The sequence below is a fragment of the Microcaecilia unicolor genome, chromosome 1 (assembly GCF_901765095.1).
Source record: "Microcaecilia unicolor chromosome 1, aMicUni1.1, whole genome shotgun sequence".
NCBI classification, from domain to species: domain Eukaryota; kingdom Metazoa; phylum Chordata; class Amphibia; order Gymnophiona; family Siphonopidae; genus Microcaecilia; species Microcaecilia unicolor.
The window spans coordinates 163,533,300-163,558,111 of NC_044031.1; the positions used below are offsets into that span (position 1 = coordinate 163,533,300).

Sequence of the window (24,812 nt, forward strand, 5' to 3'; positions counted from 1 at the left end):
GTCTTCAGTTGCTTCCGGAATTGTAAATAGTAATTCATATGATATTATGCAAACTTTCTGGAAATGCATTCCATAATTACTCTCCTTCCACGTAAAACATCTTAGATCTATATTCTTCTAATCAAATATGTTTAAATGAGGGAACATCCAATAAGGATTTTTCTTCTCACCACAGTGACAGCCAGCACCATCATGCAATGACACAGTCAGCAGAGAGGGGAGACCCCCCCCCCCCCCCACACTGATGATGTGGACAGTCCAATCCCTCAGCTGAACTCAGAGTGACTCATGTACCTAAAATGATATCTTCTCTCTTTCTCCTTTCTCCTTTCCCCTCAACACGTCTTCTCCATGCTGTTTCTCTCCCCAGCTGCCCTCATCTTCCTCACATTCCTCCCAATAAACACTCTCCTCCAAACCATCCCAACCCTTATTCATCTTCTCCTTCTCCACCCTTTCAAGCTGGCTGTCCTCTTGGTTTTTAAATTCCCTTCTCATCTTCTCCAGAGGCTTGCTAGCATGAGGCATCCAGAACAGCTGTTTTGTTTTCTCACCATGCAGAGCCCAACTTCCTGCACAGTTCTCATAGTTTTACAAGAATAGCATGGGGAAAGAGCACTATGCAGCTCCAATTCACTGAGAGTCATGCCATGCCAGAAGACAGGATCAGAACTGGAGTGGGACGAATGAGGCTTTACATAAGAACATAATAATAGCCATACTGGGTCAGACCAAAGGTCCATTTGGCAAATTATCCTGTTTCCAAATTTGGCCAATCCAGGTCAAAAGTATCTGGCAGAAACCCAAATAGTAGCAACATTCTATGCTACTAATGCCAGGGCAAGCAGTAGCTTCCCCATGTCTATATAAATATCAGACTATGGACTTTTCCTCTAGGAACTTGTCCAAACCTTTTTAAAACCCAGATAGTCTAACTGCTGTTACCATATCCTCTGGCAACGAGTTCCAGAGCTTAACTATTCTTTTGAGTGAAAAAATATTTCCTTCTATTTGTTTCAAAAGTATTTCTATGTAATTTCATTGAGTATCCCTTAGTCTTTGTACTTTTTGAGTGAAAAATCAGTTCACTTCTACTTGTTCTACACCACTCTGGATTTTGTAGACCTCAATCATATTCCCCTTCAGCCGTCTCTTTTCCAAGCTGAAGAGGCCTAGCCACTTTAGCCTTTCCTCATATGAGAGGAGTTCCATCCCCTTTATCATTTTGCTCACTTTTCTTTGAACTGTTGGGGGCTGCACCCACGTTTGGCTCCAACTGATTACTGCTAGAACACCCACATTTTTGGGTTTGTTTCTTACACTAATAACACAAATAATGCTTACTCAGAAGTAAAATAAAAAGAAAAGTTTATTTTGGAATCAAGTAAATAGTAGCTCAAGCAGAGGCTAATGCAAGTCTGAAATATAGAAAAGAAATTATTAGGGCGACTCCCTTGTCACCATGCCAGTTCACTGTCCTAGATTTTCCTTATTTTTATACAGTTGATTTAGTACATGTTCTCCGAGGACAAGCAGGCTGCTTGTTCTCACTGATGGGTGACGTCCACGGCAGCCCCTCCAATTGGAAACTTCACTAGCAAAGGCATTTGCTAGCTCTCGCGCGCCCATGCGCACTGAGCATGTGCGGCCGTCTTCCCGCCCGAACCGGCTCGTGTTCGTCAGTCTTCTTTTGTCCGCGCTCGGGACGGTTGTGTTTTGCCGCCGTTTCGTGCCCCTCAAGTTGACCCTCGAGCGTCTTTGCGATTTCGCAAAAAAAAAAAAAAAGAGAGACCTTTCGGTCTTGTCCCTTCCCGTGTGTCCAGTTTTTCCCCCAGCGTAAGTTTCCTTTCGCTTTCGGGATCGGCCTTTTTTTGGCCTCGGTACGGGTTTTCTCTCCCTTGTTTTTGGTGCCTTTCGTCATCATCGCAAATTTTGATTTCGCCGGCGTGATTTTTCCGCCCATGTCATCGAAGTCTCCCAGCGGCTTCAAAAAGTGCACCCAGTGCGCCCGGGTAATCTCGCTCACTGATAGGCACACTTCGTGTCTTCAGTGTCTGGGGGCTGGGCACCGCCCGCAGGCCTGCAGTCTTTGTGCTCTTTTACAAAAGAGGACTCAGGTAGCGAGATTGGCCCAGTGGAACGTGTTGTTCTCGGGCTCTTCGTTGACAACAGCACGGGACGTATCGAGTGCATCGACATCGACTGCATCAAAGTCTTCGACCTCGGCATCGACTGCATCGACGGCATCGAGGCTTCGACCCTCTACATCGTCGGTACCGAGACATCGGAAGGCTGCGTCAACGTTGGTGGTACTGGGACCTCCACTGTTGCTGATGTCGTCGGACGGTGGTGCTTCGACTGGAGTGCAGGTGAGGGCTGTCCATTCCCCTGCTGGTGGCGGTGAGCCTTCGGGTGGGTCTCCTCCCGCCTTGAGGGCTCCTGCGGTACAGCCCCCCCGAGACCGACCTTCTTCGGCCTCGGCCCTGAGGAAGAGATGGTTGGATTCTACGTCCTCCTCGTCGGTACCGGGAAGCTCCGGTGACATGCTTCGTTTGAAGAAATCAAAGAAGCATCGACACCGGTCTCCTTCCCGCCTTGGTACCGAGAGCTCTGGGTCGCCGAGGGAGTCGGCACCCAGTAGACATCAGCACCGGGAGGACTGCTCACCCTCTGTTCAGGAGGTGTCGATGTGCTCCCCCTTGGACAGCCCGGAACCGCCTCCATGCCCGGAACAGACTCTGACCTCGACGCCTGCATCGGCTTCCCAGTCTTTCTCCACAGCCGCTCTGCACGAGAGTCTCCGGGCCGTTCTCCCAGATTCTGGGAGAGCTGTTGCGCCCTACCCCTCCGGTACCGGGGGTGCTTGCGCCACCGGTACCGTCGAGCGAGGTGCCGGCTGGCCCTTTGCCCGGGGTGAGGTCTCCGACATCTGCTGCGGCCGCCTCCCAGGAAGACTCCCCGATGACGTCGGTGGAGGGAGCTTCGCCGGTGCTGGCAAGGGAGTCTACCTCTCGGCGCTCCCACCGTGGCCGTGTTTCCATGGAGTCGAGTCGGGCACGGCTTCAGACACAGGTTCATGAACTTGTGTCCGACACCGATGGTGAGGCCTCGTGGGAGGAGGAGGAGGACATCAGATATTTCTCTGACGAGGAGTCTGATGGCCTTCCTTCTGATCCCACTTCCTCCCCTGAAAGGCAGCTTTCTCCTCCCGAGAGTCTGTCTTTCGCGGCCTTTGTCCGGGAGATGTCTACGGCCATCCCCTTCCCGGTGATTGTGGAGGATGAGCCCAGGGCTGAAATGTTTGAGCTCTTGGACTATCCTTCTCCACCTAAGGAAGCGTCCACAGTACCCATGCATCATGTCCTAAAAAAGACATTGCTGGCGAACTGGACCAAGCCTCTAACTAATCCCCACATTCCCAAGAAGATCGAATCCCAGTACCGAATCCATGGGGACCCAGAGCTGATGCGTACTCAGCCTCACGACTCTGGTGTGGTGGATCTGGCCCTAAAGAAGGCTAAGAGTTCTAGGGAGCATGCTTCGGCACCCCCGGGCAAAGACTCTAGAACCTTAGACTCCTTTGGGAGGAAGGCCTACCATTCTTCTATGCTCGTGGCCAAGATTCAGTCCTACCAGCTCTACACGATCATCCACATGCGGAACAATGTGCGGCAGTTGGCGGGCTTGGTGGACAAGCTCCCTTCTGAGCAAGCCAAGCCGTTTCAGGAGGTGGTCAGGCAGCTGAAGGCGTGCAGAGGGGTATATGATACCTTTAATGTTGCGTCCAGGGCCGCTGCTCAAGGTGTGGTGATGCGCAGACTCTCATGGCTGCGTGCCTCCGACTTGGAGAATAGAATCCAGCAGCGGATTGCGGACTCCCCTTGCCGAGCGGACAACATTTTTGGAGAGAAAGTTGAACAGGTGGTAGAACAGCTCCACCAGCGGGATAACGCTTTCGACAAATTCTCCCGCAGGCAGCCTTCAGCATCTACCTCTTCAGGTAGACGTTTTTATGGGGGAAGGAGGACTGTTCCCTACTCTTCTGGTAAGCGTAGGTACAATCCTCCCTCTCAACAGCCTGCGGCCCAGGCTAAGCCCCAGCGCGCTCGCTCTCGTCAACAGCGTGTGCCTCAGCAAGGCCCCACAGCTCCCCAGCAAAAGCAGGGGGCGAGAATTTGACTGGCTCCAGCAGAGCTGATGTCAAAGTGTCCGTGCCGGACGATCTGCCGGTCGTGGGGAGGTTGAAAGTTTTTCACCAAAGGTGGCCTCTCATAACCTCCGACCAGTGGGTTCTCCAAATAGTCCGGCAGGGATACACCCTCAATTTGGCTGCCATGCCTCCAAATTGTCCACTGGGAGCTCAGTCTTTCAGCTTCCAGCACAAGCAGGTACTTGCAGAGGAACTCTCCGCCCTTCTCAGCGCCAATGCGGTCGAGCCCGTGCCACCTGGGCAAGAAGGGCTGGGATTCTATTCCAGGTACTTCCTTGTGGAAAAGAAAACAGGGGGGATGCATCCCATCCTAGACCTAAGAGCCCTGAACAAATATCTGGTCAAGGAAAAGTTCAGGATGCTTTCCCTGGGCACCCTTCTTCCCATGATTCAGCAAAACGATTGGCTGTGCTCTCTGGACTTAAAGGATGCTTATACACACATCCCGATACTGCCAGCTCACAGACAGTATCTTCGATTTCGTCTGGGATCACGTCACTTCCAGTACTGTGTGCTACCCTTTGGGCTCGCCTCTGCACCCAGAGTGTTCACGAAGTGCCTAGCTGTGGTAGCAGCAGCGCTTCGCAGGCTCGGAGTGCACGTGTTCCCTTATCTTGACGATTGGCTGGTGAAGAACACTTCCGAGGCAGGAGCTCTACAGTCCATGCAGATGACTATTTGACTCCTGGAGCTACTAGGGTTTGTGATAAATTACCCAAAGTCCCATCTTCTCCCAGTACAGAGACTCGAATTCATAGGAGCTCTGCTGGATTCTCAGACGGCTCGTGCCTATCTCACGGAGACAAGGGCCAACAATCTGCTGTCCCTCGTCTCCCGGGTACGAGCGTCCCAGCAGATCACAGCTCGGCAGATGTTGAGATTGCTTGGCCATATGGCCTCCACAGTCCATGTGACTCCCATGGCTCATCTTCACATGCGATCTGCTCAATGGACCCTAGCTTCCCAATGGTTTCAGGCTGCTGGGGGTCTAGAGGACGTTATCCACCTGTCCACGAGTTTTCTCAAATCCCTTTGCTGGTAGACGATTTGGGCCAATTCGACTCTGGGACGCCCCTTCTAAATTCCTCAGCCACAAAAAGTGCTGACTACGGATGCGTCTCTCCTGGGGTGGGGAGCTCATGTCGATGGACTACACACCCAAGGAAGCTGGTCCCTCCAGGAACGCGATCTACAGATCAATCTCCTGGAGTTACGAGCGGTCTGGAACGCTCTGAAGGCTTTCAGAGATCGGCTGTCCCACCAAATTATCCAAATTCAGACAGACAACCAGGTTGCCATGTATTACATCAACAAGCAAGGGGGCACCGGATCTCGCCCCCTGTGTCAGGAAGCCGTCAGCATGTGGCTCTGGGCTCGCTGTTACGGCATGTGGCTCCAAGCCACATATCTGGCAGGCGTAAACAACAGTCTGGCCGACAGGTTGAGCAGGATTATGCAACCTCACAAGTGGTCGCTCAATTCTGGAGTAGTGCGCCAGATCTTCCAAGTGTGGGGCACCCCCTTGGTAGATCTCTTCGCATCTCGAGCCAACCACAAGGTCCCTCAGTTCTGTTCCAGACTTCAGGCCCACGGTCGACTGGCATCGGATGCCTTCCTCCTGGATTGGGGGGAAGGTCTACTGTATGCTTATCCTCCCATACCTCTGGTGGGGAAGACTTTGTTGAAACTCAAACAAGACCGGGGCACCATGATTCTGATTGCTACCTTTTGGCCGCGTCAGATCTGGTTCCCTCTTCTTCTGGAGTTGTCCTCCGAAGAACCGTGGAGATTGGAGTGTTTTCCGACCCTCATCACACAGGACGAAGGGGCGCTTCTGCATCCCAACCTCCAGTCTCTGGCTCTCACGGCCTGGATGTTGAGAGCGTAGACTTTGCCTCTTTGGGTCTGTCAGAGGGTGTCTCCCGTGTCTTGCTTGCTTCCAAAAAAGATTCCACTAAGAGGAGTTACTTCTTTTTATGGAGGAGGTTTGCCGTCTGGTGTGACAGCAAGGCCTTAGATCCTCGCTCTTGTCCTACACAGACCCTACTTGGCTACCTTCTGCACTTGTCTGAGTCTGGTCTCAAGACCAACTCTGTAAGGGTTCACCTTAGCGCAATCAGTGCATACCATTACCGTGTGGAAGGTAAGCCGATCTCAGGACAGCCTTTAGTTGTTCGCTTCATGAGAGGTTTGCTTTTGTCAAAGCCCCCCGTCAAACCTCCTGCAGTGTCATGGGATCTCAATGTCGTTCTCACCCAGCTGATGAAACCTCCTTTTGAGCCACTGAACTCCTGCCATCTGAAGTACTTGACCTGGAAGGTCATTTTCTTGGTGGCAGTTACTTCAGCTCGTAGAGTCAGTGAGCTTCAGGCCCTGGTAGCCCAGGCCCCTTACACCAAATTTTATCATAATAGAGTAGTCCTCCGCACTCACCCTAAGTTCTTGCCGAAGGTAGTGTCGGAGTTCCATCTGAACCAGTCAATTGTCTTGCTGAACGTCAGCTGCACACATTGGACTGCAAAAGAGCATTGACCTTCTATCTGGAGCGGACACAGCCCAACAGACAGTCCGCCCAATTGTTTGTTTCTTTTGATCCCAACAGGAGGGGAGTGGCTGTGGGGAAACGCACCATATCCAATTGGCTAGCAGATTGCATTTCCTTCACTTACGCCCAGGCTGGGCTGGCTCTTGAGGGTCATGTCACGGCTCACAATGTCAGAGCCATGGCTGCGTCAGTGGCCCACTTGAAGGCAGCCACTATTGAAGAGATTTGCAAGGCTGTGACGTGGTCATCTGTCCACACATTCACATCTCATTACTGCCTGCAGCAGGATACCCGACGCGACAGTCGGTTCGGGCAGTCAGTGCTTCAGAATCTGTTCGGGGTTTAGAATCCAACTCCACCCCCCTAGGCCCATGTTTTATTCTGTTCCAGGCTACACTCTCTGTTAGTTGGATAAGTTTTTAGGTCAATCTCAGTTATGTCCTCGCCATTGCGAGGCCCAATTGACCATGTTTGTTGTTTTGAGTGAGCCTGGGGGCTAGGGATACCCCATCAGTGAGAATAAGCAGCCTGCTTGTCCTCGGAGAAAGCGAATGCTACATACCTGTAGAAGGTATTCTCCGAGGACAGCAGGCTGATTGTTCTCACAAACCCGCCCGCCTCCCCTTTGGAGTTGTGTCTTCCCTTGTCTTTGTCTTGCTACATACGGGACTGACGAACACGAGCTGGTTCGGGCGGGAAGACGGCCGCGCATGCGCGGTGCGCATGGGCGCGTGAGAGCTAGCAAAGGCCTTTGCTAGTGAAGTTTCCGATTGGAGGGGCTGCCGTGGACGTCACCCATCAGTGAGGACAATCAGCCTGCTGTCCTCGGAGAATACCTTCTACATTCGCTTTATACAATAATCTGGAAACTAATTACCATCTTAGCACATCCCACCAACCAATATCTACTTTCCTAATCCAACACATCTGACTTCTAGCCTATCAGTTATCAGTTCATACCCTAATTCTTAGAATAGCAGTTACGCCACGCCACCTGACTCTGAGTCACAAAGCCATTCTATCTGCACCCACCATACCTTGTCACAAATTCCAAGCCCACCTCCTCATGCTAAGTCAGCAGTTTTTTTTGTTTATCACATATCCAAACTATATACCAGCTGACCTTGTGGTTAAGCTAGCAGACTGTTCCTAACTTCCCCTTTTTACCATGCAGATACAGTGTGGTTTCAAACTGCATGAAACACAGGAAAGCTTGATCCAAAGATTAATATAAATCTAAATATCCATTAAAGTTATCTTAATTACATTGGATAATTATATATACATGTACTTATCGTCTAAAAGCTTGTAACAAAGTTCACAATCAACGGTATCTTGTACAGTATTTTGCCCTAGACATGACCTTAACATTGATCAGCAAAAATACGGAAAAAAAAGTTTTTTTCCATTCTCGTGACTCTCTCTCTTCCCAAGATCTTGTTTAACCGGTTCTCACCCACTCACATCTGTCTAAGCAAAAAGGTCCACTTCCCCTTCTCCCATTGCTTGCCCAACCAAGCACACTAAATACGTAAACATGTTTTAGGGTCAAGAGGAGTGTGGGGGGGGGGGGGGGGGGGTCACATGGCAGCCCTTGCACAATTTCAAAAGGCCACCTTGCAGCCTCATCTAGTTAGTAAGGATTGAAAACAGCACACAGAATAATTAGGGTGGGGATGAAATAAATGTTACAGGTAACCATTGTTTGCTTCATTATTCACAGGGGTGTTCTGCTCTGAATGTATAAACATTAGGGGTCCTGAGCCCCCCCCCCCCCCCCCCACACACACAGAACCTTTTCTAATTCTGTTATATCTTTTTTAAGATACAGCGACCAGAATTGAACACAATACTGCTCAAGGTGAGGTTGCACCAGGGAGGTATTATAGTATATTTTATCTTATTTACCATCAATTTCCTAATAATTTCTAGCATGTTGTTTGCTTTTTTGGCCACCACCACTGCACACTGGGCAGAATGTCTTTTGGGTGCTGGGCCCAGGGAGTTCCCCTGACGCCTGGGTGTTTTGGGGTCTAAGGTCTGAGCTCCTACTCTCCTTCTCTGTTTGCTGTTGTGACTGGAGGTTGTCAGGGCCTTTCCCCGCCCCCCCCCCACCCCCCCCCCCCCCGAGGCCATCCTTTCCTGGTTGATGTAAACTTCTCTCAGAGGGTTCCCAGAGCCCTTTTTCAATGCCCCCAGCAAATGTTCTTTCTTTTGAAGAAGCTTAAGTAAATGGGTTACCTCCTTTGTATAGATCTTGCGGTGCTCCACTACTGGGGCTAGTTTGCACAGGGCTTTCGCCATCTTAACCCGCTTCCCCAACTCCACCACCTCCTTTTCTGTACTTTTTATCTTCCTCACCCTTTTAATCAGGCCACTAGCTGGGTCCTCTTGATCCTGGCAATAGTCTGTGAAATCTTCCTCCTCTGAGGAGTCACTGTCCTCCTCCTCTGACACCGGTAGGGCCTCCCAGCAAATCTCCATTGCCTTTTCTCTCTCCTCCCTCTCCTTCTCCGACCTGCTCTTCTCTGGGGCTTCCCCCAGCTCTCTCCCCCCCTCATCTGCTAGATGGCGTGCCACTGTGAGGGGGGTACCGGTCTGGGTTCCTCCTGTGGACGCCTGCGCTCTTCGATCCACAGGGCTCCTTTCCCTCCTCTCTGAAACCCTGTCAGAGAGGGAACCACTTTTCTTGGCCTTCTGGTCCCTGAATCCAGGAGGCCCCATAGCCTGGGCCTGTCCTGGAGAACACGCCCCAGGGACCCTCCTCATCCTTGGGGGAAGGAGCAAGGCCTTGCTCCCTTCCCTCCTGCCACCGACAGAGCCTCTGGCAACCCTTCCTTCTCTGTCAGCAACTAACTTTGAATGCCCTCCAGCGGGAGGTGGTAGAGATGAAAACGGTAACGGAATTCAAAAATGCGTGGGATAAACACAAAGGAATCCTGTTCAGAAGGAATGGATCCACAGAAGCTTAGTGGAGATTGGGTGGCAACACCGGTAATTGGGAAGCAAAGCTAGCGCTGAGCAGACTTCTACGGTCTGTGCCCTGAAAATGGCAAGGACAAATCAAGGTCAGGTATACATATAAAGTAGCTCGTACAATGAGTTTATCTTGTTGGACAGACAGGATGGACTGTACAGGTCTTTATCTGCTGTCATCTACTATGTTACTATCCAACTCATTTTCAAAAGTGATCGCTGGCCATCTTCCGACATAAATCGGGAGATGGCCAGCGATCTCCTGAACCCGGCCAAATTGGTATAATCGAAAGTCGATTTTTGGCCGGGTTCAACTGCTTTACATCACGGAGCCGGCAAAATATCAAAGGGGTGTGTCGGTAGGGTAGTGAAGGCAGGACGGGAGCGTGCTCATGAGATGGCCGGCTTCGCCCAATAATGAAAAAAAAGCCAGGCTTGTAGAGCATTTTGCCGGCTGTACTTGGTCCCTTTTTTTTCATGACCAAGCTTCAAAAAGGAACCCCAATTGACCAAATGACCACTGGAGGGAATCGGAGATGACCTCCCCTTACTCCCCAGTGGTCACCAACCCCCTCCCACCCCCCACCCCCCCCAAAAAATTTAAAAACATTTTTTCACCAGCCTCTATGCCAGCCTGAAATGTCATACCCAGCTCCATGACAGCAGTATGCAGGTCCCTGGAGCAGTTTTTAGTGGGTGCAGTGCACTTCAGATAGGTGGACCCAGGCCCATCCCCCCCTACCTGTTACACTTGTGGTGGTAAATGGGAGCCCTCCAAAACCCCCCAAACCCACTGTACCCACATGTAGGTGCCCCCCTTCACCCATAAGGACTATGCTAATGGTGGAGAGTTGTGGGGAGTGGGATTTGGGGGGCTCAGCACCCAAGGTAAGGGAGCTATGCACCTGGGAGCTATTTTTATTTTTAATTTTTAGAAGTGTCCCCTAGGGTGCCCGGTTGGTGTCCTGGCATGTCAGGGGGACCAGTGCACTACAAATGCTGGCTCCTCCCACGACCAAATGCCTTGGATTTGGCCAGGTTTGAGATCGCCAGCATTATTTTCCATTATGGCCGGAAACCGATGCCGGCCATCTCAAACCCGGCGAACTCTGACTTCTCCGAGGACAAGCAGGCTGCTTGTTCTCACTGATGGGTTGACGTCCGACGGCAGCCCCAGGTCCAGAAATTATCCTAGCAACAAAGCTTGCTAGAGCCCTCGTGCACACGAGTGTACGCACCGCACATGCGTGACCGTCTTCCCGCCCATTGCGCGAACGTGTCCCTCAGTCTCTTTTTTTCCATGGTCAGGGTGGCTGTTTTACGGTCGCTCTGCGCCTCAGGAGAGAGCCCTTGCAATTTACCGTTTTTTTTTTTTTCTTGTTCTCTTGTACGGGGTTTTGTTTTTCCCCTTTTGTGGCGCCATCGCGTCTTTTGATTTCGCCGCCGCGATTTTTCCGTCGATGTCATCGAAGATTGCCAGCGGCTTCAAGAAGTGCACTCGGTGCAGCCAGGCAATCTCAGTCACTGATCCACACGCTTCGTGTATTCAGTGTCTTGGGGCGAGTCATCGCCCCGACACTTGTACTTTGTGTCGTGGCCTTAAAAAGCAGACACAAGCGTCGAGATTAGCTCAGTGAGAGCATCTGTTCCACGCTTCACCTGGTTCTTCGGCGTCGGCAGCAGTACCGAGTTCGTCAGCGGCTGTGTCGATGTCGGCACTGGTGAGTGCATCGACGTCCGGAGCGCAGGTAATGGCTGTCCAGAGACCATCTCACGTTGGCAGCAGTGGGCCATTGAGTGGGTCTCCACCTGCCTCGAGGGCTCCTGCGGTGCAGGCCCATTGGAACCGACCATCTTCGGACTCGACCCCGAGAAGACGTTTGGATTCAACGTCTTCCTGGTCGGTACCGGGGGGTACCGAGACCGTGCTTCGAGCGAAGGCAAAGAAGCACCGACATCAGTCGCCCTCCTGTCACAGTACCGAGAGCTCTGGGACGCCGAAGGATTCAGCACCCGTGAAGCGTCGACACCGGGAGGACCGCTCACCTTCCATCCAGGAGGTGTCGATGCACACTTCTCCGGACAGCCCGGTACCGCCTCGGCCTCCTCAGCAGATTCGGGCTTCGACTCCTGCACCGACTCCCCAGCTTTTCTCGTCAGCCACTCTTGACGAGCGCCTCAAAGCCATTCTTCCAGGGATCCTGAAAAGGCTGCTGCGACCGTCTGCTTCGGTACCGGGGGTACTTGCGCCTATGGTACCGTCGACAGATGCGGCGGCTGGCTCTCTGTCCGTGGTGAGGCCCTCGGCATTGGTACTGCTTGCGGTGTCGGCGCCAGCTGCCACCCGAGTGGATTCCCCATTGATGTCGGTGGAGGGAGCTTCATCGCCGTCGGCACGGGAGTCCACTTCTCAACACCGTCATCGAGGGCATCGCTCCTCGGCATCGAGACGGGCCCGGCTTCAGACTGCGGTCAGAGAGATCGTGTCTGATACCGAGGAAGAGGCCTCATGGGAGGCAGAGGAAGACCCAAGATATTTCTCGGATGAGGAGTCTTGTGGTCTTCCTTCTGATCCTATTCCTTCGCCAGAGAGAAAGCTTTCTCCCCCCGAGAGTTTGACTTTCTCGTCTTTTGTCCGGGAAATGTCTACGGCCATTCCCTTCCCAGTGGTCACTGAGGATGAGCCCAGGGCTCAGATGTTCGAGCTCCTGGACTATCCTTCATCACCTAAGGAGTCATCCACTGTTCCCCTACATAATGTCCTTAAGCAGACATTGATGGCGAACTGGATGAAACCATTAACTAATCCCACCATCCCTAAAAAAGCTGAGTCCCAGTATCGGATTCACGGAGACCCGGAGTTGATGAAGACCCAGTTGCCTCATGACTCTGCAGTTGTGGATTCCGCTATCAAAAGGGCCAAGAGTTCTAGGGATTACGCCTCGGCGCCCCCGGGGCGGGAGTCTAGAACTCTGGACTATTTTGGGAGGAAGGCCTATCATTCTGCTATGCTCGTGGCCAAGATCCAGTCCTACCAGCTCTACACGAGCATCCATATGCGGAATAATGTGAAGCAACTGGCGGACTTGGTCGATCAGCTCCCTTCGGAGCAGGCCAAACCTTTTCAGGAGGTGGTCAGGCTGCTGAAGGCGTGTCGTAAATTCCTGTCCAGGGGTGCTTATGACACTTTTGATGTTGAGTCCGGGGCCGCTGCTCAAGGTATAGTGATGCGCAGACTCTCATGGCTGCATGCTTCTGACCTGGAGAATCGAGTCCAGCAGCGGATTGCAGACGCTCCTTGCCGGGGGGATAATATTTTTGGCAAGAAGGTTGAGCAGGTGGTAGAACAGCTCCATCAGCGGGAAACCGCATTCAATATACTCTCCCACCGGACGCCTTCAGCATCTACCTCTTCAGGTAGACGTTTTTACGGGGGTCGGAAGAATGCTCCCTACGTTTATAATAAGCGCAGCTACAATCCTCCTTTCCACCAGCCTGCTCAGGCTAAACCCCAGTTCGCTCTTTCACGTCAACAGCGTGCGCCTTAACAGGCCCCTGCAGCTCCCCAACAAAAGCAAGGGATGGGCTTTTGACTGGCTCCAGGCGAGCATAGCCGACATAAAAGTGTCTGTGCCAGACGATCTACTGGTCGGAGGGAGGTTAAACTTTTTTCACCAGCGGTGCCTTCTTGTAACCTCCGATCAATGGGTTCTCCAAATAGTCCGACTAGGATACTCCCTCAATTTGATCTCCAATCCTCCAAATTGTTCACCGGGAGCTCAGTCCTTCAGCTTCCAGCACAGGCAGGTACTTGCAGAGGAACTCTCCGCCCTTCTCAGCACCAATGCGGTTGAGCCCGTTCCACCGGGGCAAGAAGGGCTGGGGTTCTATTCCAGGTACTTCCATGTGCAAAATAAAACAGGGGGGATGCGTCCCATCCTAGACCTGAGGGCCCTCAACAAATATCTGATTCGAGAAAAGTTCAGGATGCTTTCCCTGGGCACCCTTCTTCCCATGATTCAGGAAAACGATTGGCTATGCTCTCTGGACTTGAAGGATGCTTACACGCTGTAAAGAGTATGTAGAAAGGGCTAGGGAACTAAAAGGGAAAAGGAGAGGAAGGAACTACAACTCCCAACATGCCCCAAAGGAACCCTGGGATAGGCAAGAGTACCCCCGTTACCGGCAGGCTTTTCCCAAGAAAGACCTCGACATGAGAAACTACGACTCCCAGCAGGCCCCAAGGGAACCCGGGGATAGGAGAGAGTACGTGCATTCCGGGGAGTCACCAGAAGAGGGCCGCAGGGGAGTGAGTAAAGCCAATTCTCCAACCTGGGGGGGGGGGGGGGGGGGGGGGATGGTGGAACAAGTGGCTGGAGAAAGAAAAGACACCAAAGAATCTTAATGAGGAAAAGGGGCAGCAGCTGGAGAGAGGGCGGGGTGCAGAGAATATGGATTGGGCTCCTGAGGAGGGAGGAGACAGAGAGGAGCCTTGCCCGATGGAGCTGACTGAACCTGAGAACGCCTTGGAAGAGCCGATGGACTGTGCAGCTCTGGCTCAGCGAAGGCCAGAGAAACCGCGGGGCCAAACCGGGTCAGCGGGAGGAGGTCAGGAGAGAGTGTGACTGACCAAGAGGGTGGGACCCTAGGCTTTGAGCCCGCGCAGAGCCATTGTTCGTAGAGAGCGAGAGAGATAGAGAGAGAGAAAAGACTGTTGCTTATTTTTCTCCAGCTAAGGAAAGACTGCACTGTGGACATTTATACTGTGTTTTTTTTTGCACCAACTACTGGGACTAAGAGGAGCCCAGGGAGTTACTATAACTCGTAGGGCGTCACGGGTCGGGAACTAACCAGGGAGCCAGGAGCTGGCCATGACTCTCATTGTTTTTTTTTGTTGTTCCGAACCTCGGACTTTTTTTGTTTTGGGTGATCCCAGAGCTACTTACCTTTGGGAAGCTTAAAAAGGCAAGAAGTTGGTTGCTGTATTTTTTTTTGTTTTGGCAATGCTCCAGGAGAAAAGAGGGAGAGGGGAAGTAACTGCTGAAGCCTGGACTGTGTAACTGATCGGCTTGCAAAGAGGGAGAGGGGAAGTAGCTGCTGAAGTCTGGACTGTGTAACTGATCGGCTTGCAAAGAGGGAGAGGGGAAGTAGCTGCTGAAACATGGACTGTGTAACTGATCGGCTTGAAAAGAGGGGAAGGGTGGTATGCCGTAAGAGGAAATAAAGGCTGAAAGGCGGAGGGATTAACCTCCTATGCAATAAAAGGCTGTCCTGTGGATTTTCTTTTGTTAAAGTGACCGGCCCCGGAGGTTGGGGTTTTTTTTTTGTTTTTGGAGCTGTACCAGACGAGAGAAGGAGGAGCAAACTTACAATTGGTGTCAGAAGTGGGATCAATGTGCGGACCTGTCGCTCGAGGAGGCCAAGACAAGCAAAAAAGAAAATCCACAGGACAGCCTTTTATTGCATAGGAGGTTAATCCCTCCGCCTTTCAGCCTTTATTTCCTCTTACGGCATACCACCCTTCCCCTCTTTTCAAGCCGGTCAGTTACACAGTCCATGTTTCAGCAGCTACTTCCCCTCTCCCTCTTTGCAAGCCGATCAGTTACACAGTCCAGGCTTCAGCAGCTACTTCCCCTCTCCCTCTTTGCAAGCCGATCAGTTACACAGTCCAGGCTTCAGCAGTTACTTCCCCTCTCCCTCTTTTCTCCTGGAGCATTGCCAAAACAAAAAAAAACACAGCAACCAACTTCTTGCCTTTTTAAGCTTCCCAAAGGTAAGTAGCTCTGGGATCACCCAAAACAAAAAAAGTCCGAGGTTCGGAACAACAAAAAAAACCAATGAGAGTCATGGCCAGCTCCTGGCTCCCTGGTTAGTTCCCGACCCGTGACGCCCTATGAGTTATAGTAACTCCCCTGGGCTCCTCTTAGTCCCAGTAGTTGGTGCAAAAAAAAACACAGTATAAATGTCCACAGTGCAGTCTTTCCTTAGCTGGAGAAAAATAAGCAACAGTCTTTTCTCTCTCTCTATCTCTCTCGCTCTCTACGAACAATGGCTCTGCGCGGGCTCAAAGCCTAGGGTCCCACCCTCTTGGTCAGTCACACTCTCTCCTGACCTCCTCCCGCTGACCCGGTTTGGCCCCGCGGTTTCTCTGGCCTTCGCTGAGCCAGAGCTGCACAGTCCATCGGCTCTTCCAAGGCGTTCTCAGGTTCAGTCAGCTCCATCGGGCAAGGCTCCTCTCTGTCTCCTCCCTCCTCAGGAGCCCAATCCATATTCTCTGCACCCCGCCCTCTCTCCAGCTGCTGCCCCTTTTCCTCATTAAGATTCTTTGGTGTCTTTTCTTTCTCCAGCCACTTGTTCCACCATCCCCCCCCCAGGTTGGAGAATTGGCTTTACTCACTCCCCTGCGGCCCTCTTCTGGTGACTCCCCGGAATGCACGTACTCTCTCCTATCCCCGGGTTCCCTTGGGGCCTGCTGGGAGTCGTAGTTTCTCATGTCGAGGTCTTTCTTGGGAAAAGCCTGCCGGTAACGGGGGTACTCTTGCCTATCCCAGGGTTCCTTTGGGGCATGTTGGGAGTTGTAGTTCCTTCCTCTCCTTTTCCCTTTTAGTTCCCTAGCCCTTTCTACATACTCTTTACAACGCACATCCCGATACTGCCAGCTCACAGGCAGTATCGTCGATTCCGTCTGGGGACACAGCGCTTTCAGTATTGTGTACTGCCCTTTGGGCTTGCCTCCGCACCCCGGGTGTTCACCAAATGCCTGGCGGTAGTGGCAGCGTCTCTATGTAAGCTGGGAGTACATGTCTTCCCTTATCTCGACGATTGGCTGGTGAAGAGCACTTCCATGGCAGGAGCTCAGCAGTCCATGCAGATGACTATTCAACTCCTGGAGCTACTCGGGTTTGTTATAAATTACCCAAAGTCCCATCTTCTTCCAGTTCAACAACTAAAATTCATAGGCGCTCTGCTGGACAAAGACGGCTCAGGCCTACCTCCCCGAAGCAAGGGCAGACAATTGTTTCTTGGGTCTGAGCGTCTCAGCAGATCATAGCTCGGCAGATGTTGAGACTTCTAGGCCATATGGCCTCCACAGTTCATGTGACACCCATGGCCCATCTTCACATGAGATCAGCTCAATGGACCCTAGCTTCCCAGTGGTATCAAGCTGCAGGGGATCTAGAGGATGCAATCCAGCTCTCCACCGATTTTCACAATTCCCTTCAATTGTGGACAATTCGATCCAATTTGACCTTGGGACGTCCTTTTCAAATTCCTCAGCCACAAAAACTACTGACAACGGATGCATCCTTCCTGGGCTGGGGAGCCCATGTCAATGGGCTTCACACTCAAGGACTTTGGTCTCTCCAGGAAAAAGGTCTTCAGATCAATCTTCTGGAGTTGCGAGCTGTCTGGAACACTCTAAAGACTTTCAGAGATCGGCTGTCCTATCAAATTATCCAAATTCAGACAGACAATCAGGTTGCGATGTAATACATCAGCAAGCATGGGGGCACCGGCTCTCGCCCCCTGTGTCGGGAAGACGTCAGGATGTGGCTTTGGGCTCGCCGTCACGGCATGGTTCTTCAAGCCACGTATCTGGCAGGCATAAACAACAGTCTGGCTGACAGATTGAGCAGGATCATGCAACCTCACGAGTGGTCGCTCAACTCGGGTGTGGTTCGCAAGATCTTCCGAGCGTGGGGCACCCCCTCGGTGTATCTTTTTGCCACTCAGATCAATCACAAGGTCCCTCAGTTCTGTTCCAGGCTTCAGGCCCATGGCAGACTAGCGTCAGATGCCTTTCTCCTCCATTGGGGAGCAGGCCTTCTGTATGCATATCCTCCCATACCTCTGGTGGGGAAGACTTTGCTGAAACTCAAGCAAGACCGCGGAACCATGATTTTGATCGCTCCCTTCTGGCTGCGTCAGATTTGGTTCCCTCTTCTTCTGGAGTTGTCTTTCGAGGAACCATGGAGATTGGAGTGTTTTGCAACCCTCATAACTCAGAACGAGGGGGCGCTTCTGCATCCCAACCTCCAGTCTTTGGCTCTTATGGCCTGGATGTTGAGAGCATAGAATTCGCCTCCTTGGGTCTTTCAGAGGGTGTCTCCCAAGTCTTGCTTGCTTCCAGGAAAGATTCTACGAAGAAGTGTTATTTTTTCAAATGGAGGAGGTTTGCCATCTGGTGTGACAGCCAGGCCCTAGATCCTCGTTCTTGTCCTACACAGACTCTGCTTGAATAACTTCTGCACTTGTCAAAATCTGGTCTCAAGACCAACTCTGTAAGAGTTCACCTTAGCGCAATCAGTGCTTTTCATTGTCGTGTGGAAGGTAAGCTGATCTCTGGACAGCCTTTAGTTGTTCGCTTCATGAGAGGTTTGCTTTTGTCAAAGCCCCCTGTCAAACCTCTACCAGTGTCATGGGATCTCAACGTCGTTCTCACCCAGCTGATGAAACCTCCTTTTGAGCCACTGAATACCTGCCATCTGAAGTACTTGACCTGGAAGGTCATTTTCTTGGTGGCTGTTACTTCAGCTCGTAGAGTCAGTGAGCTTCAAGCCTTGGTAGTGCATGCTCCTTATCTCAAGTTTCATCATAACAGAGTAGTTCTCTGCACCCACCCTAAGTTCTTGCCGAAGGTGGTGTCGGAGTTTCATCTGAACCAGTCATTGTCTTGCCAACATTTTTTCCCCGTCCTCATACCCACCTTGCTGAACGTCTGTTGCACACCTTGGACTGCAAGAGAGCATTGGCCTTTTACGTGGAGCGGACAAGCCCCTTCAGACAGTCCGCCCAAATGTTTGTTTCTTTTGATCCCAACAGAAGAGGAGTCGCAGTCGGGAAACGCACCATCTCTAATTGGCTAGCAGATTGCATTTCCTTCAATTATGCCCAAGCTGGGCTGAATCTTGAGGGTCATGTCACGGCTCATAGTGTTAGAGCCATGACAGTGTCGGTGGCTCACTTGAAGTCAGCCTCCATTGAAGAGATTTGCAAGGCTGCGACGTGGTCTTCAATCCACACATTCACATCTCACTACTGCCTTCAGCAGGATACCCGATGCAAAAGTCGGTTTGGGCAGTTGGTGCTGCAGAATCTGTTCGAGGTTTAGAATCCAACTCCACCCCCCTAGGCCCATTTTTATTCTGTTCCAGGCTGCTCTCTCAGTTAGATTTTCTAGTTCGTAGGTCAATCCTTGTTATGTCCTCGCCGTTGCAAGGCCCAATTGACCTTTCTTTGTTGTTTTGAGTGAGCCTGGGTGCTAGGGATATCCCAGTCGTGAGAACAAGCAGCCTGTCCTCGGAGAAAGCGAAGATACATACCTGTAGCAGGTATTCTCCGAGGACAGCAGGCTGTTTGTTCTCACATACCCGCCCACCTCCCCTTTTGGAGTTGTCCTTCTCCTTGTTATTGCTTTCTTATCTAACTGATCGGGGTTCTCGCGCGATGGGCGGGAAGATGGCCGTGCATGCGCGCCTCCCGCACGTTCGATGGCTCTTGCAAACTTTTTTGTTGCTATGGAGAATTTCCGTTCCTGGGCTGCCGTGGACGCCGTGGTGTATCCTTGGCCCTCAAAGCGGGGAGCTAGGTCAGCAGTACCTACCATCTTCTAGAGGTAGAGAAAATACTGGATCTTTCTGCTCAGCACCACTAGGTCATACCAGTGAGGTCACTGGTAAGAGCAGCTTTTTCTCTACCCCCATCTGCTGGTAGGAGGGTACAGAACAGTATGGCCTAGACGTCAAGGAATTGAAGTTAGAATGATGAACATTCCCATACCAGTAAGAAGGTCTTAACAGAGGTTTTTTAACTTTTTCTTGACTGCCACTTTTCTTTCTCCCTTCCCGTTCACACAGTCTATATACAGTACTCTATTATTCATATGAATGTTCAAGCAATGTCATCTTTTGCTCTATGCTGCTCATTTTTTGACTAGGGCTTGTTAGTTCCCATTAGCTAGTCAAGAAACAGATTTGCTAATCCATTAAAAAAAGTTTATGTATTTGTACAGTTATATAATTGATTTTATCAACCTTTATTTACACATATTCTCAAGATGCTAAACGTTATGAAAGTTTTTGTACCTCCTGCTGTGAAATGCTTTATCAAGTCTACCATCTACATCACTATGATATTGTCTTCTAATCTTACCAAAAAATGTTCTTCATATTGTCTAAGAAACACCATACTTTTATAGCATTTGTCTTCTTTAATTTCAGGAAATTTATCAAGGGGTCCTTTTACTAAGTTGTGGTAAGTGCCAGTGCACGCTTACCACGTTTTAAAAGGGCTTACCATGCTGAAGCATCCTGTGGTAAAATCCCAATGTATGCACAAAAACCACATGCTAAAAAGATTCCTAGATTTTTATCCAAGGTGGTGTGTCTGGAGGCAGAGAGTGGGTATGACAGCACAAATTAGTGCAGCCACATTACTGCATGCCAACTAATTAAAACGAAATTAGCGCATGGGCCCTTATTGCCTACAAAATGGGTTGCAGTAAGGGCTCATTCACTAATATTTGTTAATGGCTGTTCACTAATGGCAACATTAGTGCATGACCGTTAAAGAAAATTGGCCATTTTCCGGCTGCAGTAAAAATGGCCTTAGCGTGCGGGAAAGATCTGTGTAAGGGTGGGCTAAGGCCATTTTTTGTCACAGCTTAATAAAAGAACCCCTAAATGTACTTAACATAAAAAGCGACCAAATGACCAAAGATGTTCATATATATTGGCTTTGGAGACTACATTAGATTCCTTTATCAGTAACTTATTATATTTTCTCTTGTATTTATGTAGGTTCTTCTGACATAACAACACAAGTTGCACAATTAAAGTCATCAGAAGAAGATGACATGGCTTATTTTGAAAGGCGATACCAGGAGCGAGTAAGTTGCTCTATTATGCAGTGTAGAAATTGCTCTAATTCCATTGTTTTTTTAAGGCATCCTGAACCAGTAAATATCCATAAAATATAACAAGAAAATGTCTTACATAATGAAGTCAATATTGAAAAGATTTTTCCGGGTAGCAGCACTTGCCACTTGGATAAATTCTACTGAGAAAGATATTCAGCAGCCCCATCTGTATAGTATCATTATCTTTGAATACCACCAAGGCACCATCCAGACAGTACTAAAGCGGTCCAGGAACAGAGTTGGAGCAGAGATCAGTTATCTGAATAGCGGTGGTTTTCAGTGGTGCTACCTGCATAACTATCTGGATAACTTAGGATGCAAAAAGGCTGTTTTAAGTGCTACTCAGACAGCATTGGACACTCTGGGCTTCTTTTACAAAGCCACGCTAGCGATTTCCATGTGGCAAATGAGAGGTAGCCCATAGGAATTGAATGGGCTTCTCATTTGCTGCATCAGGAATCGCACTGCTTTGTAAAAGAAACCATCACTGCAGTATCACTGCTTCTAAATATCTGAATTTTTTAGCCTGCTGCAACTGTTTTTTTTTTATTTGCAAGAAGTCTTTATTATCAGTGAACCAGAACAAAATTTACATAATACAAGCAACAGGCAAGCACTTCTGCATTACATATACAAGAAGTCTAATAGTACTGCCTATATTGTAACAGGTAACAGTATCAACTGGCCTACAGTTACATTACCAAACTTCAATAATTTTTTGGAGTTTTTTACAGAATATAATAGTTCCCCACCCAGTCCCTGCCCCCTCCCACCCCCCTCTCTCTCCCATAAGACACGGCTAGCTATGGTCATGCAGAACACTCTCTGAGCGTATGGCCCGTAATTACAGAGTGTCAGGAGGAATATATTGCCATACCGACTGCCAAGTACCCAACTGGTGCTTGCGCTCGGCAATCAATCTCTCCATCTCTCTCACATACCTCAATTTATGGAGCCATTTTGTTAGTGGGGGCACCCCTCTCTCCGCCAGTGGGAAGCCACGACCACCCTAGCAGTGCCCACCACCTGATTTACCAGTGACTGTTGGGCAGATGAGAAACCAGCAATCCTGGTTGAAAACAGGAACACCAACGGACTCAGTGGCATCTTGCACCCCAGCCATTTCTGTAACCGAAAATGAATCGCCCTCCAGTAAGCCTTAATTTTTTTGCAGCTCCAACACACATGATCCATGTTTCTTAGACAATATGAAGAACAAGCCCTTTGACCACAGCGTCGCCAGCACCCATCCACCGCATCTGGAAAGATCCTCTGCAACCGGGCCAGTGTGAGGTACCACCTATACAGCACCTTCACTGCGTTCTCCTGCAGGGGGACATGCGTCGATAGCCTCACTACTTTTGTCTCAATACTCTCCCACTCGGACTCCTCCAAATGTATACCTAGTTCCCTCTCCCAACCTCTTCTGTGTACTCCATTATAAGATGAATGGTGACCTATGTTCTGATAAAGATAACCAATCAGGCCACAGGAGGACGTAAGTTTCCCACATATCTCCTCCAGACCAAGTTTCTTTCGCGACATCACCTGTCGCACCGCTTTAGTTTGCAAGAAGTGGGCCACTTGACAATAGGCGAATTCATCCCCCTCTACCTCTGGGTATCTATCCTTCAGAGCCTTAAAAGACAGCATGGAGTCAGCTTCAAACATCTGTCCCCAGGTCCGCACCCCAGCTCCATGCCATTTTGTGAATGTCCCCTTTATAGTACCAGGCAGGAATAATGGGTTATATGCTATTGGGGTACTCTGGGTCAAGATGCATTGTTTCTTGGGAAACATTCTGTCCCAATAATAAAGTGTTACCTCCACTGAGGAGCAAGTTCCCTCTCCCTTACGTCTAAATGGCCTAGGTAACCATATTAGTGCGCTCAACGGTGTGTCACCCAGTGAGTGTTGTTCTATTTGTACCCATTGTCTATCTGGGTATTCTTGGTGCCATTCAAGTGCTGCCTTCCCCTGTGCCGCTCTATAGTACCAAGCGAGATTGGGTACCCCCAGCCCACCTCTTTTCCTATCCCTGTATAACAGTGATCTAGCTAGCCTTGGACGCTTTCCTGCCCAGAGGAACCGCACAAGTATGTCTTGTAAGGATGCTATAAATCGCCTGGGGATCATCACAGGCAGCACCTGGAAAAGATATAACAACCGAGGCAGAATATTCATTTTAAGAATAGCTATTCTCCCAAACCATGAAAATTGCATGTTCCCCCAGCGCTCTAAATCAGCCCTGATAATTTTGCCTAGCCCCTTATAATTTGCATTAAACAGCTCAGAGAATGTCCTAGTCAAGTTCACCCCCAAGTATCTAAGTTGTTTATGAGCCCATCGAAAAGGAGAAGAGATCTTTAAAGAGCCCACCACCTCCTCTGGAAGGGTTACATTTAGGGCTTCAGATTTAGCCATGTTGACTTTAAAGCCAGACACAGCAGAATATTCTTCTATCAATCGCTCTAAATGCGGGAATGTGGTCAGTGGGCGAGTAACAAACAGTAGGACATCATCCGCAGAAAGGGCCAGTTTATGAACTCTGTCTGCTACTCTAACTCCTGAGATATTGGGGTCCAGGCGCAACCTGGCCGCAAAGGGCTCCATCACCATAGCGAACAACAAAGGTGAAAGAGGGCATCCCTGTCTAGTTCCTCTATAGAGCGTAAATAAGTCTGAATTGCTTCCGTTGACCCGGACACATGCCCTTGGGGATTCATAAAAAGCCTGAATCCATCTCCTAAACTGTAATCCAAACCCCATCGTCTCAAGGGCTCTATGCATAAAGGGCCAGTGAACCCGATCAAAGGCTTTTTCTGCGTCCAGACTCAAGAGACATAACGGTTTCTGGGTTCTCTTTGCCAGGTACATAAGGTCTACCACCCTTCTGATATTGTCCATTGCTTTCCGGTGCAAGACAAAGCCCACCTGATCTGGATGGATGAGCACTGGAAGAATTGGTGCCAATCGTTTGGCTAATACCTTAGCCAAGATTTTTACGTCAGCATTTAACACTGATATAGGTCTGTAGGATCCACAGTCCAAATGATCTTTTCCAGGCTTGGGTAGTACCGCTATCCAAGCCTCCATCATAGACAGAGGCAAGGACCCACCTTTTCCCACCTGGTTAAACAAGTCAGCTAAGAGGGGGGGCTAACTCGGGTGCAAACTGCTTATAAAACTCATTAGGCAATCCATCCAGACCAGGCGACTTGCTCGATGGTAGGCTTTTAATAGCCTCTTGAATTTCCTTAGGGGTAACTGGCTCATCTAACAGTCACTGCTGCTGGTGACTCAGAGAGGACAACTCGCTATCTTGTAAGTATTGATCTACTATTTCCATGGGTGGATTGAGTTCCTTAGCGTATAAGGCCTGGTAGAATTACGTTGTTTGATCTTCCGTTTAGTTTGCCCAATGTACCATTTCTCACATGGACGTTTGATGCCATAAATTACTTGTGCCGTGTCAGAATCAGTCTTATCTAGCAATTCAATTTTGCGGTTAGTGACAGGGTTGTAGGATGGTTTTGGTCACCCATGCATGTCAGCAATATAGGCAGCCATTGCATCTATTATGGCCTCTATCTTGTTCGGGAGCTTGTACTTGCCCTCTATATTTCAACATTTCTCCAAGATTACGTGATCTGGTATATGCAAATCGAGGTGCCATAGGAATGCCATGCAACTGCATCATCGGCCAATGTTTTCTTATGATATTTTTGATTTGAGATACTTTTGTAGAAAATGGCAATACACAAGTGATCATATCTGTCTTGATTAGGGTTACCATATTTTGTCCTCTGAAAAAGAGGACACGTCACACCCTGCCCCTGCTCCACCCACACCACACCCCCTGCCCCGCCTACACCATGCCCCTTTCAGATCTTCGCCCTTTCTCGCTCTCACTTTGCCCCCTGTCACATATTCCCCTCCCCCGGGTCAAATATTCCCCTCCCCTGCCCCCGTCACCTTCCCTCCCCTCCCGTCACCTCCCCTCCCCCTTGTCACATATTCCCCTCCCCTTACTTACTATCTACTGCCCTGGTGGTCTAGTGACCTCTTCGGGGCAGGAAAGAGCCCCCTCTTTCCTGCCCGGAGCGCTGCCTTGCCCTGCATCCTTCTCGGTCTTGGCTCGGGATTCAAAATGGCCGCCAAGA

At 50.1% G+C, this 24,812-nt stretch overlaps 1 protein-coding gene across 2 annotated transcripts in view; it reads left to right on the forward strand.

The window, feature by feature from the left end:
• The window catches only part of FAM221A (family with sequence similarity 221 member A), a 133,348-nt gene that overhangs the window by 84,826 nt on the left and 23,710 nt on the right, over window positions 1-24,812 (forward strand). For both annotated transcript variants that reach the window (XM_030201862.1, XM_030201871.1), the window contains exon 6: window positions 20,531-20,619. In XM_030201862.1, coding sequence (XP_030057722.1) covers window positions 20,531-20,619 — 89 coding nt within the window. The remainder of the gene's footprint in view (window positions 1-20,530; window positions 20,620-24,812) is intronic.